The sequence below is a fragment of the Tyto alba genome, unplaced genomic scaffold (assembly GCF_018691265.1).
Source record: "Tyto alba isolate M040663 unplaced genomic scaffold, T.alba_DEE_v4.0 Super-Scaffold_34, whole genome shotgun sequence".
Classification (NCBI taxonomy): Eukaryota; Metazoa; Chordata; class Aves; order Strigiformes; family Tytonidae; genus Tyto; species Tyto alba.
The window spans coordinates 1,189,239-1,206,380 of record NW_024881309.1 but is presented as its reverse complement, the minus strand read 5'-3'; the positions used below and the strand labels follow the sequence as shown (position 1 = coordinate 1,206,380).

The 17,142-nt window shown below is 44.6% G+C and overlaps 1 protein-coding gene across 1 annotated transcript in view; it reads left to right on the top strand.

Moving 5' to 3' along the window:
* The window catches only part of ANTXR1 (ANTXR cell adhesion molecule 1), a 112,695-nt gene extending 99,334 nt beyond the window's left edge, over positions 1-13,361 (top strand). The window contains exon 18 of the mRNA XM_032985154.2: positions 8,989-13,361. Within this exon, the coding sequence (XP_032841045.1) occupies positions 8,989-9,261 (273 nt within the window). The 3' untranslated portion in view covers positions 9,262-13,361. The remainder of the gene's footprint in view (positions 1-8,988) is intronic.
* Positions 13,362-17,142: the final 3,781 nt, after the last annotated feature.

The window sequence follows — 17,142 nt, the reverse complement described above, 5'->3', positions numbered from 1 at the left end:
CCATTAATAGCCATGGAAAAGTTAACCTAAACGTTAGCTCTTTTTCCTGGAACGAACAGCTCCAAAGCCAAAAGCCCGGTGAGCTGCTCATCAGCTTGCAGGAATACTGCAAAGCAGACTGCTCGTTACTGTAAAAACAAAGCACAGAGCTGGCTCTTGAACTGCTGGACTTCTGTTTCTGAAGCAGAGAGTAGCCAGCTCATAAAGGGGAGCATCCCGGTCATATCTTGATCCAGGGCAAAATTTCCCTTAGACGGAATTACAAAGTTATGCCTTTAACATTGACGGTCAGAGATCTGCCTCAGAAGCCAAGGCAAACCTAGCAAACAGGGATTGCAGGGGTGGGAATTATTTCTCACTAAGTACCAGTAGGACAACATTCAGTGGACAGTAATTCCTATTTCCTCGAGCCATTAGCACTGCCCTGCACAGGGTAATTTTCCTGAGTCATATAACGTGAAAAGAGCAATTGAATTGTGTTCTTCTCATTTCCACATCGTGGAAGATCCTGTCCTGAACCATGCCCTGTCTTCTCTGCCCAAAGGCAAATTGCACCCAGAGGGATCCTCCCCAGATCACTGATTTCTGCAGGCTGCAAGATCCTGCAGGCTCTTTCTTCCTCTCCAGAGGGATGTTTACCACTGACCTTGATTAGTTGTTCCAGTTATCACTGCCAAAAGAATGTTTCATTTTTCATTTGAATTTTTCTCTTTTCCTCATACCCAGTAGGCTTTGTTATTCAACCTCCAGATGAAAGATTACAATCCTGTGTGAGGCAGTGTCTTTGATGTGTCACTCAGCATTTCTCCAAGACCAGCTACCTCTTTCCAGAAAGACAATGGGAAGAATGACCAGATCTTCCTGGAAATGACACATAACCCACAGCATAAATAAGCCAAAACTAGCTCCTGCAAAAGTAATCAGGCCTGTTTGCTGACATACAAATGCCCACTCATCACTGAAAGAGCCACGCTCCCTAGCTCTGGCACGAGCCAAAGATTGAGGCTATTAAGCTCATTCCCACGCTTGAATTTGGCAAGGTAGAAGACTGTATCATCTTGTTTCACTTTTTGGAAGAGTTTGCTCTGAATGTTTTCTTTTCAGTAGGTTCCCCAGCTGGTTCAGTCCTGCATAATGTAGTCACAGATATCAAGAATCAGAGCCTGGCAGAGCAATGGGTATTATCGGGATCGTGGTAGGTCCGAAGAGCCAGGCACAGACGAGAAGTTATGAGTAAGCTGATGAGTAAGATTTGAACTGGAGGTTGAATTGGCAGAACCACTCTTTGTGCTGTGGACCCCTCAGATGCGTAGTGCTATATACAAAGGTATATGCAAGCTTTAGTCACAAGCCAACATGACTGAGATGATATGCTAACTAAGCTCTTATTTATTTCAAATTCTGAGAAGGATCTGTGAAACTTGCATTATTTCATGGTGTTTAAAGTAGTTTCCTCTGTTCTTCAATGCATATTGGTTTTAGGTTGCTTGAACAGAACAGAATCACATAAATACAAATACAAACCATTGCTTTAACATCTGAATAGACCAAACCATATCAAGACATCAACTAAAGTTAAGTAGTTTTTCAGCTTCTTTTTTTCTTTCTGAATTTAGGCAGCATGTTTGTCTGCAGTGTAGGAAACTGCCTCTGATATAGTTGGAGTTCAGTGGCCAGGTGTAAGAGCACTTGTCACTAGTTTTGATAATGTGTTTATCATTCTCATTTGGGGTAAATCCTACCTCCTTACTGGCTTCAGAAGGAAACACCATTTTGCACCACTCTATTCCTGGGAGTTAGAAAGTCAAATCTAGCATGTAGTATTGAGACCTGACAGAAAACTCTGGATCTTGCTCCAAACTTTATCACTCCGCAGTACTTTTCACAAAGTCTTTTAAGGTAAACCATACCAGTCCATAGTTTCCAGTGCTGACTCTGCAATAAAAGACCAGGTTATTAGAACCCTGTTGGAGTGATGATCTTATCAATGGAAGTCTTCCTCCTAACTTGGGGAGAAAATAGGTCAAACCTCCAATTTATTATTTATTGAGTGTCCAAGGTGGCAGGAATGCCTTGGGCATGGTAGGTTTTATGAGCAACATTGGGTTATAGGCTCTGTATTTAGTAATGAGACACAGATGGGAATGGTTTTGTTGTGGTGATGTTTTATCATGAAATGAGGCAGTTTTAATAGTTGTTTGGTGACTAACAGTTACAGAGATAGCCGTATAATTAGCACACTTGCTGCAGGAGGCAGTGTTTCCTGGCATTGCCAGGCATACTCAACACAGACTGATCTCACCAAGAGAGGCTGGCTTACAAAGCCCAGAAGCTAGTTAACAGTTTCCTAAAACTGTCTCCAGACACCCTTGTGTGATTTAAAATGCATCACGCTGCCAGCTCAGGTCGTGCAAGCAGGGATATTTCAAGCTTACAGAATCCTACCACATAACAGAAGCTGCCTGGGATTTTAGGGGTTATCTTGACGGGAATTCGGAGCAGAAAAACCCCCTGGGAACCCAAAAGCTCCCCGACCAGTCCTGTTCCCAAATGATAAAATGTTGGTGGGAAGCAGATGTTGGTCTTTTCCCAGTATCACATTTTGCCAGTCACGGAGGGATATGTTTCTGGAGAGAGGTTTCGTAAAGTACCCTATGCAAAGACCACTTTCCAAAGAGAGGATCCACACCACATTGCCTATAGGTAATTTTTCTCTGTAGCTACAGGAGGGGCAGCATGAGCTGTCTGTGCCATTTGGCTCTTGCAGGCTGTGGACAGGCAAACTGCCAGTTTACCGCCTTCCTCTCCCCATGGGGCTCAGAGCTGCTATCAGATCCACTGTGACACTCCACTCTCTATTTCTTTTTCTCTCCCCACTCATCACCCTCACAGATGTTTGTGGAAGTTTCATGCCTGGACTGAGCTCAAATCAAGCACCCAGGATCCTTGTTAGGGAGGGTTTGGCTTGGAAAATTTAGTGTTATTTTCTCTCATCCATGTATGTGCTTTGCTTTTAAATTAGCTATGGTTTAGTAAATCATCTCTTTGCAGACACTAGTGGTAACTCTCACATATATTTAATATTTGCCTGTTATTAATTTGGCCAGTATACCCTACAAGTTTTTGTGCATGCTTGATTCAGAATCAGGTATCAAATGACAGGTTAATTTTAACATTTCTTTTTTCTCTTTCTTTTCCTTTTTCTCTTTCTTTCTCTTTATTTCTGTATTTCTTTTTCTTTCTCTCTCTTCTTTCTCATAACAACAGGGTAAACCAGGATGTTGTTTATGGAAAGTTTGAATTACTAATGGCCCATACAAAACAGCATTAAGGATCATATCTTTCCCAGTGCCTTTTTTTAAACCCAGGAGTTCAGAAGCCAGTCCCAGTGTTTTATGATCTTAAAACGTTGATATTTTTCCAGGTATTAATTCCAGCTTGATAGGGAACCAAGAGAAACAGAAACATTTTTCATCTTCACTTCAGAAAAACACGCTCCATCTTTCTCTGGTAAAGAGATATCTTTTCAGTGCTGTGGAGGGCATGCCCCTGCTCTGGGACCAACTTCCCTTTCCTAAATTACCTTTCTGCTGTGCCATGCGTGAGCCTCACCCTGAACAGCTGGAACCACAGAGAGCAGAGCAGAAACGAAACAAAGAAAAATGCTTCCTCCTAGTTTGAGTCCTGCTGTGACGGGGGCCAGAGATCTCACTGGTTAGAGAAAAAAGAAATACTGCAGTGTCCCAAAACAAAGGTCCATCCTCCCCACAGCTGGATTCAATGTGCCGAATCCCACTCAATGGCTCTGTGCAGGCAGAGGTCTGGGCAGGTCGCTGTGCACTGTGCTCTAAGTGACAGTCCATCTCCCAGTTAGTTTCCAGACTCAGATAAAAGCAGAAAGAGAGGCAGGAAGAGCTGGGAAGTGGCTTGGAGAAGGCCGTGAGGTTCCTAGGAAATGCCACAGCTTGGCTGAGGCATCTGCTGCTCTTTGCACCTCTGCTTGCCAGATCTGTGTCCAAGACACAAATGCCCCAGCCCTCTCTCTTGAACGCTCAGCAACCACCACCCTGTGCTACAACCTCAGTAGCCTAATGCCCCTCTCACCCCACATCCCATCCTTCTCTTTTAACCCTGGCAGTGCTCCTCAGTCAACCAGATGTGAAGAACAAAAGGAAAAGCTTGGATCAAGCGTGCAACCCGACAGCACTCCGCATGCAAAGAGCTCGCAGGGCAAGGCCCATGGTCAGAGGGGACGAGCCTCCCATGGCCGAGTGCTTTGTTGTCCTAAAGGCAGTGCTGCCTGCCTTCATCCCTAAGACAATTAGCTGTTGAAGGTGAAGGAGCAAAGCCACTCCAAGTAGAATTCGTTACGCATATGCCTGTGAGAAGTACTCTCAAGAAAAACAACTTAAAATGTGTGAGTGAATTGCCCACACTGATTTTGCTGATTCCATTAAATTTCAGATCTAATAATGTCTCCATATTGCTTCAATTGTCTCTTCTGAAGCACAGCTGTGACTCTCCCCCCTGAAGTGTTGTGGCTGCAGAAAGGGAAATAAAACCTAGCCAAGGCATTCAACGCAGCAGCCTTTTAATATACAGCCTGTTCCCTATGTTCACGCATTCTGTATCTCCAACTACTGTCTCCCTGCTAGAAAGACTAACAGAATTGGCTCTTCTCATTCTCAGAGCTGTGGTATAATCTGGTTAAGGAGTTTTTTCTCCTGAGATGAAAGGTGACTTCTGTTTAAGGATGCAAAGTAGCATTTAGTGGAAATGGGTTCATTTCCTGCCTCCTGGATGTTCTGCCACCATCTTCCACATCCATCCCATCTAAATTTGGACACCTAAATGAGGCGATAACCCCTGGCAGATACCCAAGAGGGGCTGCTAACTGGTGGCCACTGAGACCCTCCTAATATCAGTGTCATGTGAAAGTCCTTATGTTTCCACTGATTATAGAGAGATCCCACACTCCTCTTACCTGTGGTACCTCAGACACTCACTCTGGTTTTGCATCCAGATCCCAAGGCTGAACAAGGTATTTGGGCCCATTTATTTAGAGGGTCTGTTACTGTTCACATCAGCTTCTGTTATCTGTAAGATGAACTGAACTGTGCTGGCAATGAAGAGCCCTGTAAAAGCTTGAATGGATGGGTGTTAAGCCAGCCAACTTGATCTTCATCCAGACAGTTTTCCAGATAAAACAGCACTGAACCACGGAGTAGGTTGATGATGCTGATGTTTTATTTTTCTATTGCAATTGCATGGTACAAAGCCCAGCTGTGAATCAGGGCCCCCTTCTGGTAAGTGCAGGTGAGAAAACACATCTCTTGCCATGCATTTCAGAGAAAGCTGGGTCTTCGGGAGCTCTAGGATTACTTGTTTATGGTTACACTCTGGCTAGCACAACCTCTGCAATTTTGTGTCTGTCATCATATTGCGAGATACAAGATGAGAGCCCTGTTTAACATCCAGCTTTTTGGTTAAAGTAGCTCTCTTCCTCCTGAGTCTGCTTTGCATTTCTACCCAGGGCACTAGTAAAATATTTTCTGCCTCTCATGTGCAATGGCATACTAATTTGTTTCCTGGATATCTCCTTGTCATTCAGCCTGACAATTCTCCTCCCCTAGGAGATGTTGGCTTCTCCATCTCCTCTGAGGCAGTGCAGCTGCTAAAGTCCATCTCAGTCCATCTGGACTGAAAACTCCTATCTGGCATTGTCCCCCCATCCGCACGGGAGAGAGAAATGTCAGGCAATGAAACACAAGAACTCCCTTGGTCCACCAGTTCACGTGAAAGGAGGAGAAAGCCTGAACTGTGTATCTGCCCTCCACATATGTTGGCTGCCCTGCAGAATTACCCATTGCACAGTAGCAGAAAGTGTTGCCAAACAGGTCACTGTCAATTCGCTGCACAGCCGCTGACGCAGGCAGCAGAGGAAATAGGAGGAGATAGGGAATGGCATGCTCGAGCTGAGAAAAAGGCATGCTCTGTCCCGTTTTAAAGGGAAGAAGGTTTGAACTCTGAAGTTAGACCAGAGTAATGCACAAGGGAACGGGGAAGAGGTATCTGATGAGTACAGCTACACGCTGTGCTAGCTCTGGGTCAAGTCTGGCTCTCGTGCCTGCACTCCCGTGCTGTCTGTTCTCTGGTCTGCATCTGAGCAGCTTATGCTCCAACTCCAGTCCGACTACTTATTCAAACCAGAAAGCATGTCCAAGAACCCTGTGTTAAAGCACAGTTATCAAGGACAGTGGAGACTTTATCATGTTTGAAAAAAGAGCTCTCTAATTTCAAAGCAACCCTATTACTGGAGAAAAAGAGTTATCATTAGTCATGGATATAAGCAGTAGTTCATGAACAAAGGCTGACTAAGTCGTAGCTGACTACCCAAACTAGTGTGAACAGAGTGCAGCTCTACGTTGGTATGAATTGCTAGCACCTTTCTAATGATAATGGCATTGCCGATCTGTCCAAGTCAGTTTTCATCAATAAGAAGTCAAATCTTTGCCAGTGCACAGGATGCACAGGTTGTACTCTCTCACCCTTTTGGACCGTGCCTTGGCCATTTCTGTGAGTACTAGATGGCTTCTAGTCCTCAAGCCCTGCCTTGGCCCCAAACCCAAAGATGTCTGAGCCTCACTGCATCCTCTTGAATGCTCATAGGGTGATCCTCAGTTCCATTTGGATCAGCAGCACCATAACCTCACCCCTGGAGCATCCAGACAGAGTATCTCTCCACACAAAAACAATTGCAACTTTTTGTTCTCTGGCTGGGATTCCTGGACTGCTGCTTTTTGTTCGGGTTTATTTTATTCTCAACATAAATAAAGGAAACAAAACTAGTGCAAGTAATAGTCTGAAACTACTAAAGTTGCATTGCAGGAGACATGGAACTAGAACAAGGAAAACATTCTCATGCGATTTTTTTCTGAGTAGAATTGGTTAATCTTGGGTTCAGACTTTCACTCACTCAGCAGGCCTGCCCTACAATATTTACTTAAAATCACAGCAAAGTGCATTAAAATTACATTAAAGCAGACACACCAGCCCACAGTGCAAAGAGAACCAGGGATGCTCTGAGATGAGATGGTAGTGTGCTTATTCCAGGCTTTCCTCTGCCTATCAGTTGGTGCCCCCTTTTTGGCCAGCACCAGAGATGGGGGGATGCTGATGAGGGAGCGTAGTGTTTCTGGTCAGGGGTGTTGCTCACTCTGGCACTTCATTTTGTATTGGCACTTTGTCCTGTGCAACGACGGGGAACAGGTCCCTGCTGCACAGATGCTAATGGTAGCGCAGTGTTGGGAGCAGTGGTCAAGCCTCTCCTCCCTTTTTCCCTCTATGTTGTTGTGCTGTAAGGACAAGCCTTCCCTGGGAGAGCATTAATCCTCAAGGAGGGGCATTACCATGGGTGTATTCGTGACCATTACATGGGTGTCGGCTCTGCCCTGGAGCCCGATTCCTCGAGGAGAGGCTGTGTTGAATCCAGAGGTTCTTCCTGCTGACAGACGGCCAGGGCCGAGCCGTGCACAGAGGGTTCACCGTGCTCAGAGCAGCCCTGAGGTGATGCTCACATCTTGAACTTGATGTCGTTCAAGGCACTGTAAAATCTTTGTTTTCCTTAAACGACCTTTGCTTGCACAAGACAGCCCGCACTCAGCTGTGGGCTGCTCTGCATACTTCATCACTTCAACAAGGAATCCACTTTCCTCTGCTGAACGGCTAAGGCTCAGACAGATGTTTCTTCATATCCACAGAGCATGATGATATAATTGGCAGCGCTCTTGGAGAGGAGCTGTCTGTATCTCTTTATCTGTCAGCCCCTTCCACGCCAGCTCCTCTCATCCCTGTCAGATCCCTCTCCAGCACCCTTCTGCCTTTCTACCAGCATCTCCCCTTACTCCCTCACTTCACTTTGGGTCCCTCTTCTGCAGAGCATTTGTCCGTAGACTGGGTACAGCTAGGAGAAGATAGAGTCATGCAAAGGACTAATACGACTGATGTTGTTACCCCAACAGATCTACTCCAGCCTGCATGGGCTCAATGTTCCCCTTGGCAGTTTTTCACCAGGAAAAACATTTACTTTGGGAGAGAAAAGAGTAAAACAGAAAATAAGCTTATGCTCACACATCCAAAAACAAAGTATGGACTCAGAAATCCTCTAGTGCCTTTTTGGATGATTTCATATCTAAAAGAATGAATCCATAATACAATAGTGCTGATTCTAACATTTGAGTATTTACAGTGGGAGCCTTTGCAGGTGGAATTTAGGGGGAAAAAAAAAATAGCTTGGAGGGCAAAGGTTTTGTTTAAAATTGTACAACAAACTGTAGCTTAGCACTGAAGAGCAAGAAAATAAGTTTATTGGCTTCTCATGAACACTCAAATATCAAGACAGCTTTATGAAGAATTGATGTATTTCAGGAAAAATTCTGAGCAAGAAACTGTCTTAGTTAAACAAATATCCCCTTTTGCCTAGCTGATAAATGATTAGAAATATGACACAAAAGTCAGGTATTTGAAGGAGAGAGAGGCTCCAAAGGTGCAAAGCCCAGATTTCATGCTGTTGGAAGTTTAAGACTGAGGTCTGGGATGAGGCATCTGCCGAGGCAGGGACCATGGGTTGTGTGCTGACTCAGACGCCAGCTCTGAAGAATAGGAACAGCTCTGGCCAGCTCTTGCAGCTTCAGTATCACTGGAAGTACTTGACGTTCTGCTTTAAAGATCCTGGAGTCAGAAAACAGTATGAGAGGACTTCATCCTCCTTCTCTACAAAAGCTGTTGTTAGGGTTTAGCCTCTCGGTTGCTTGGCACAGGACTTGCTCTTATAACATCTGTCTCTAAGAAAGAGAGGGAACAAAGCTGTGTACCCAGGAATTCTCAAACTGCCGTCAGATTTGCACCCAGCCAGGAAGGTATCTCGGCTGTGACGCCACTGCCTCGATCAGTAACTGTGCTTTTCCACTTTGTTCTCTTTTGTTTCAGGGCCGCTGCATCAATTTCACCAGAGTGAAGAACGCAGATGCCCCACCCAAATACCCGCTCAACAACGCATACCCCCCGTCATCTCCACCTCCAGCACCCATCTACAACCCCCCGCCCCCGGCTCCGATCTATACCCCCCCTCCACCCAGCTCATCCACACCCCACACCCCATCCCCATCTTCCACACTCCCACCACTCCCCCCACCACCGCAAGCCCCACCACCCAATCGGGCCCCCCCTCCATCTCGGCCCCCACCTCGCCCAACAGTGTAGGGGGTCGGCCTTGCTCTCGTCTCTTCCACAAACATTCAAGAGGCTTTTTCAGATGTACTGTAGCACATCAATGTTCCGGGGAGGGGGGCGGGGGGGCTAGAGGAAGCCGGACCGTTTTTGAAATGGGTGACAACAGAACAAACGACTTTGTAGTCGTCTTTCTCCTTTAGTTTTCTTTTATTTTTAAAATCCCTTGTGCATCAGTGCCACCAAACTATCGAAGCAAGAAAAGCCAAGAGACTGCAAGAACAAGGCAAATAACTTGAGTTCCATCTCAGCAAGGCTCTCCCCTCTCTTTGTCCCCAACACTTCCCTGTGCCTTACCATGGTGATTCCAGGACACATTGAAAAAAATGAATTAATAACTAGAGTAAGCTCTCCAGAAGGGCAATTCTCTCCAGGGAAGGACTGCAAAAGACTCTCCCAAGTGCAGACATCCCAGCTAGCTACCTGGAGACAACTGCACAAGCTTCATGGTACGAGACTCAAGGTATGACAGAAAGCTGATCACGTCTCGCTCACATGCCAGCTGCCAAGCAAATAATGACAACAGCAGGTCTGCAAGTACAGAAACCTTTGTAAATCTGAAAAGAATTGATGACAGGCAGCTGTTTCCATGGACCATGAATTGGAGAAGGGAAGGTATTGTCATCTCGGAGGGTTCAGAAAAGAGAAGGGGTAGGTCTCTGGTGTCTGGATTTGCGTATGTTGGTATGTGGAAGTGCAGGTGAATGAAAAAGGAGTGCCACTAGGAAAATGAATTACATGGAAAAAATAAACCAGTCAGTAAGTCACAAGGCTTTGACCCCATCCCCTGCGGACAAGGAATAATTGATGACAGGTCAGCCTTCAGCGCTCCCAGTGGGACAGAGGAGTTCATAAAAATTGAGCAAAGGAATCTGGGAAAGGTATGGTTGACAGAAGAGTCTTTGCATTCAGTTTAGACTAATTATGTCCATCTAGTTAATAGCTCTGCCGTTCAGCAGTGTAATTTAATGCTGGTTTCCATTTTAAAAGGAAAGTTTCTGAATATAAACAAGAGGTTAGGTGTATCGATTTCTCTAAATCCAGTCTGCTTAGGCTCCTTGTTATTGTCAGTTTGAAATGGTAACCACTGATGCATTTCTGTTTTTTCCTGTAAATTGCATTCTTTCACCCTAGAAATGTTTCCACATGGATTTTTAATTTTTGTTTTCCTTTCCTGAATAAGTAGCAGATGCCTTCCAAACTCATAGTGAAGAAGAGCCAGTGTGCTTACTCACCCTTGTCAACTCTCAACAACATCACTTCTATTAGCAGTTGTTGACTAAGGCAAAAATCAACACACCGGACAGGCGAGATGGGAATCAGTCTTCCAAGAAATGCACTGGCTGCATTTCTCCGTGCTTTCTCCTCAGTTTCACGGGTCCCCCACTACACTCCACAATACTGTGTACACGCATCTTTTATCCTATAGCAAGCCTTCTGAGCACCTGCCTTTGCAACACAGGGCTAGAAATAGGTGAGATCTCTCACCACTTCAGTCAAACCTCTGGCTCGCTAATTTACTGTCAGGATCAGTTCTCATGAAATGACTCTCTCTCTGGAAATTGTGAAGTCATAAGAGGCAAACCATCCTTGTAGCTGCAGTTCTATGGATATCTAAGGGTCCTCATAATCATATAATTTTTTACCAGATAAAGAAATGCTTTGCCAAGTACTTCAGTGCTGTTGGAAATATTAATTCTAGCTTTTCTAGCAAAAAAAAAAAAAAAAAAAAAGAAAAAAGGAAAAAGAAAAAAAGAAACGCTCAAGGAGGAAAGGGGACAGACAAAAAAGACTCAGTGGATACTTGACCTGGGACATTTGTGAATGAACCCTTACTATGAGACTCAAAGTCAGTCTAACTGTCATTCACCAGCCTTACCCACCGCTAGGTCAGTATGGCATCTGTTAGATGAGATAAATGCATCAGTCACAACGGATATGAAGACTCAATCTACAGCCAAGGCTGGCTGTTCTGCAAAAGGCTGATTAATTCCCCCACAACACTGTTTTGTCTGCAGGCAGCACAGAGCAGTCCCCAGGCAGAAGCAAAACCAACAGTTTTGCTGCTCATTCGGTCAGATTGTATCAGCTACAGGTCATGGTTAGTTCAACAAGACCACTTTGAGATTGGCAGGTGGGAGTGGGAAGATTTTAACGCCCTGACACAGTTTGGCTGGACTCCCTCTTGTGAGGGGTGGGATCTAGTTAACTAGCTGTTTGGTTTGGTTTCATGATGAAAGGTGAAAAACCGGGACTAGTGTAGGATCAATAGATTTTTCTCTTAACAGATCCTCGGTATTTCAAAAAAGTTTGGAAAGGAAATTGATTTTCAACAATACGGCATTATTTTTTTTTTAAGTGTCAACCCATAAATCTAAACCTACTGCTGGGGAAAAAAAAAAAAAAAAAAGGCAGTGTATACTCCATGACTAAAACTAACTTCTTGCAGATGTACACAGAAATTTTCATTCTCCACAAACTAAGGGAAAAAAACCCTACGGTACTAAAGAAGCAAAATAAAACTTAGATCAGGCTAGAAAAAATAATAATTTTTAAATACCCCGTATGAAATCATCCAGTTTATGAATAAAAAACAAACTCCAAATTTTTTGTTGTACATATTGTTACTGCATGCTTACCATATGTTAGATGGAAGCATTTCCTATCCATTGTGGATAAAAGAACATTTTTCAAGTTGTAGTAAATTATTATAAAGCCAATGACATTTCATGGCATGTTATCGTATCAAGCTGTGCTTGTTGTATTTTTTTTCTTTATGGTTGTATTGCTTTTTTATAAATGTACAAATATTTCCTGTAGTGACGAATACCTATTTTACATAGCACTAATTGAAGCTCCAGGCTATACGCTCCCTTGATCCATTGGCAAAGAGTTTTGCACATCGATCCAGGGTGGGATATGGCCATAGCACAGTGGGTCGAGACAAACGGGATGGCTGTGGGGTAACTGGATGCCGAAGCAGAGCACCCACGCTGCTGATGATGAATGGCTTTTGGGGGACCCTTGCTAACGTTCTCAGAAAAAATTAGAGCATGTTTGGTGTCAGACTTTCTACCTGGGCTTGTATTTAGGATCAACCTAAATGTGGCTGTTAAAATGGCTTCCCAAAAGTACCGCACATGCTTTTAAAAAAATCATACTCCTTTTGTGCCAGTCCCTAAAGATTAACTTGGGGACTTAATGTAAGGCAATCAAGAGTGAAAATTTGGTCCTGAATTTAAATCAGCTTCCACTCACAATTAATGCTATGTAAATGAGGTTGAATTAGCTGGTGTACCATATACTGATATATGGCACCTTATGTATTCTCTGTCTATAAAACTTTCCTAGAAACACACTACACAGGCTATCAATCCACACTAGCCAATTTTCAAGTAAACGTTCATTATAGATCAAAAGGAGTTGAGTGGCACTACATCTGCTCTGAAATTTCAAAAGACTTCAGCAGGTCTCACTGTTTACTAGTTGCACATGCTCCGATATAGGCTGGTCTAAACAGCAATAAACAGATGTCTGATGGCATTAAATAAACAGTTTTCACTTGCTCTAAATAGGTCACTTTGATTACTCCCGTTGTTTTTCATTCATGCAAAACTTTCTGTCAGTGTGTCTTGCAGCCTCAAAGGACTAAGCAGCTGCATTTGACAAAGATTCAGTTATATTTTTTTTAATTGCTAAAATGTTACAAATTGTTGCTGGCTGTATTTTGAAGCATTCACCCACATGAACTTTGCGGTCATCCAAATTTTCTCTCTGGTGTGTGAAGGCATCTTCTGTCGCTGTTGATTCTGGGGAAGGGGGGGAATGTCTGGCTTCTGAGAGCTCTGGCAAGATTTGAGGGTAACCAGTTAGTAACATTGCCTTGTATGTGGTGCTGATGCAGCAAAGGTAAAAAAACAAGCCTTCTGTTTTGATGTTGAATTATTTTGTCAGTTCAGCCAGTGCTGTGAGATGATGTTTTACTCCCTCTGTTTGTTGCATGTGTCATTTGTTAAATTCAGTCATTACTCTTGCTGACCTTGATGTTATTATTAAAGAACTACACAAATTTGTGTTGGGCTCCATAAGATTCATTGCCTAGGCAAAGTGGGCAAAGCAGAAGGCAAAAGAATCCTGGTCAACAAGTCTTCTCATAAAACTGGCTTTCCATCATCCTGGAAAACTCAAACTTGGTGATTTTCTCCCCGACAGCCCAGAGCACTTCTACCTGACACAAAAGCTATTTTCATTCAGACATGACACAGCCTAAGCTGTCTGCTCCTCCGCTGATACCCAGAGCCTCCAAACGCAGAACTTCTCATTCCACACAGCTAACTCAGTGTAACAGGCAGCCTTTAACAAAGCATAAGCACTACTAGAAATAACTAAGCATGTTTCTTCTCACATTTGCTGATAGTCCTTCTTTCTTCCTTTCTGCTTAACTATCACTAACTCATCTGGATTTTGATATGGTCGGAATATTTTATTCCACAAAGAAGATTAACAGAGCGTGAAGAAGTTCAGGCTCAACATCCCATGTTCCTTCAGCAAAGCATGCAAGCCCAGGCTTTTTAGCTTCTGCTGAACACGTGAGCTAGCAGTTTCCTCAGCACATCAAACCTTGCAAGTCTAGACTCAGTCTAGATTTTTCTTGCTGCATTTTATTTAAAGTAAACTTGTATCTAATAAATGCAAAGAGGGAAGCCACAGTACTCAGCAGGTCCCGCTCTCTCTCTTGGACAAAAGGTGCTTTTTAAATGGAGACTATCAACGAAAATCATAGTTGCTTTTCTCAGAAGGGGCCAGGTGGAAAAAAAATGCAAGGAAAGTTAAACCTCAGCACAGCCCAAACTCGGAAGAGATGATGCAAACCCACTAAATCTTGATAGTAGCTCTGGGTCTTTCAGGGCATGCATTTACACAGAAGAGGCTGTGCAGCTTTGCATAAAGGCCCATCACTACATTGAGGAAAAAACCTGAGAAAAACAGTGTTGTGATACCCAGGCAGGCTTGCTTGCCCCTTCAGCCAGCTGCCAGCCCCACTGCCTCAGGAAATTCTCAGCCCCCCGAGCCTGTTCCCTGTTCCCAGAACTGCCTCGTGCTGCCAGCATGGCAGACCTCATCCCCACGCATGCAAGAGGACAAAATTTCCCCAGGCAGAACATTTTATTTGGAGCAAAGCTGCTCCAAAGCGAGGACATGGGGACACGAGGCTACTAAACAGCCCTGAGCGTGGGGCCACCCAGATCTTGGGCTGGCTCCTAATTAGCCACCGGCCTTCCTCAACAAGCCCCAGCTGGGAGCAGGGCTGGGCTCCAGCGCCCGGGCTGCCAAGGGAGGGAAGGGAAGGGATGGCTCTGTGGCTGTGTGAGGTGGCCTTGGCGTGGCTGGTGGTGGAACACCTTGGGACCAGCTTGTCCACAGCGTGGGGAAGCGAAGGAGACCAGGACAGTGCCTGCAGCAGCTGGAAGAAGCCAAAATGGTGAGTCCTGGCTGGGCCGTTTCCAGCAATTCCTTTTATTTTTGTGTGGAGGCTGCAAGGGAGAGAGGCTGCTTTCTCCTGGGCTTTGCACCTCTGGCTAGAGGCTGTGCCGGACAGGCAGCAGTCAGCAATACCTGCCTTGGCCCATGGGTACACGAGTGGGGTGCAGAGGGCAGCCCCGGGGGGGCTGCTCACGGGGCTCTCCTCGCAGATGAACCCTCCCTGTTCCTCCAAAGGCTCATCTGGCTTTGGGCAGCTGTGTTCCACACTTGGCATGGAAAGAAATGACTGTTTTTTTCTAATTCTGCCAGAGAAAGTCCCTTCTGAGTCATAGATAAGGCTTTTCTATGGGGCCTGATGGAAACATCAGTCAGACCCAAAGCAGAGTAGGATCCTCTTTTTGTTGTTAGTGTTGCTGGAGAGTGTAATGCACTTTTTTGAAGAAAAAAATATAAAATAACTTGTAAAAATAACATGAGCTACAGAATAAATCATGTTGGATGTAGCCAGTGGCTGAAAGCCTGTAGCACATTGCCAGAACAAACTTTTAAAGATTACTTAAGTATCTTTTAATATTTAAATGCTTTCAAAGGTCCTTCCTGTTAGCAGGGGAAGGTAAAATATCTTTGAAAGGTCCAGAGCATCAGGGAAGGTGTTTTCTCATGCCAGAAGGTCCATGTAGCTGTTGGTCAAAGTAACACGTCCCTGATAGTGAAGGACTGTCCCCTCCACCGAGGGGATCTCCTGGCTCATGCTGGCTGTGGCCAGGAGCTATAACCTGTGCTGTGCTGCTTCATCTGCCATCTCGTACCACCTCACGAGCTAACCATGCTGCAGCCTGAACAGGAATTTTTCTAGTTCTTTACAGACATTAACTCGTTGGGCCTTTTCCAGAGCTGGAGGAATTAATAGGGATGGAGAAACTATAGCATGCAAAAATACCACAGAGAGTGGAAAATTGAACTTAGCAGATGAGGTAACTTTTACTTGCAAGAAAGCTGGGGATTTCTATATTCCACTTTCCATTCCCATTTAAAATCCTTCCTGGCATATTGTTGAGGCCTGCTGCTGTGTGCCTCTGGGTGTGTATGTCTTTAGCTGCTTCTAGAAGATGCTTAGTGCTTATTTCTTCTTGCATGTGAGATCTTGTGGTCTCTTTGTACATCCAGAGCTCGCTAGCAGAAAATTGGGAATGGGGGTGTCAGGATCCTTCTTCTAAGTATTTCCTACTCAGTGGAAAGTCTTTGGAAAGTAAAAGCCGGGCAGAAATTGAGTATGTCTGCATTCCTTAAATCTGTTTTTGGTCATGGGTGGCATGTGAAATGTGAGCATCTTTGGCCTTAGAAATGTTTATCTGCCTGTCAGCATTGCCATGTAATATCTTATCTTGCCATTTCTATGACCTGTGTAGGCAAACCTTGAACTGTTTTAAAGAAAAGCTGAGAAAAATCCTCTGCGGAAGTGAGATTTTTTGACTCATCTTGGCTCTGCAGTGCCTGAGAGTTCAGATAACATTAAAATTTCTGTACATTGCAAATGATCCAGACTGGACTGAAGTGGTATGGCTGAGGAGAATGCTGGTTTTGTTTCCCAGGTTTTATTTAAAAGAGGCCTCACAAGTGCCCTGATGGGCTGCGATATTATAATTTTCCAATGAAAATCAGAAATCCGTGTTCCTTTTCTTCCACTCAGCTGCTTGCGCCCTGGTTTGGCCCTGATGTTCAAACGTTTACCCATGCTGTTGACATGGGGTGGGGATCGGAGCCATGGGGCAGAGCTGGGGAGTCACCAGCTGCAGGGCCGGGGATCAGCAAAGGGGTATTTCTTGGGGACAGGGAAGGGACAGCAGTTGGTGGTTTGGGAAGAGCCCCTGCTGCTGATGGAGCCTCATTCCAGGTTTGCTTCTGCTCCTGGGAAACCATAGCAAATCCTGCCTGCACTCAGTGGAGCTGCTGGGCGTGTTCCACAGGGTGCATTTAATAGAGAGATTGTATTTCTGGATGGTTCCTTCACCATCCGTGGCTGTGCCAAGTGCCTCACCCTCCCTATTCAGAATGGCATAGCAGACTCTCTGGTAACTACAGCAACGACAGATGTGGAAAAAATACTAGGAATGGATCAAAGGTATTTTTAGCTGTCTCTAATGCAATTCAGCAGCAGGAAGCCAAGGGAGCCAGCATGAGATATATGGGCAGCATTTCCATTGACTGCCAGAAAAGAGCCCACAGGGCAGAACTTGGGAATTTCTATTTTGACATGATATAGTATGAATTTGATGGTAGTTACTTTTTTTTCTTTTTTAGGGTAAGTCTAGTGTCTGTCTGTGTGTGCATGTGTGTGTGATACGCTGTTGGCTTAAAGTAATAGTGATT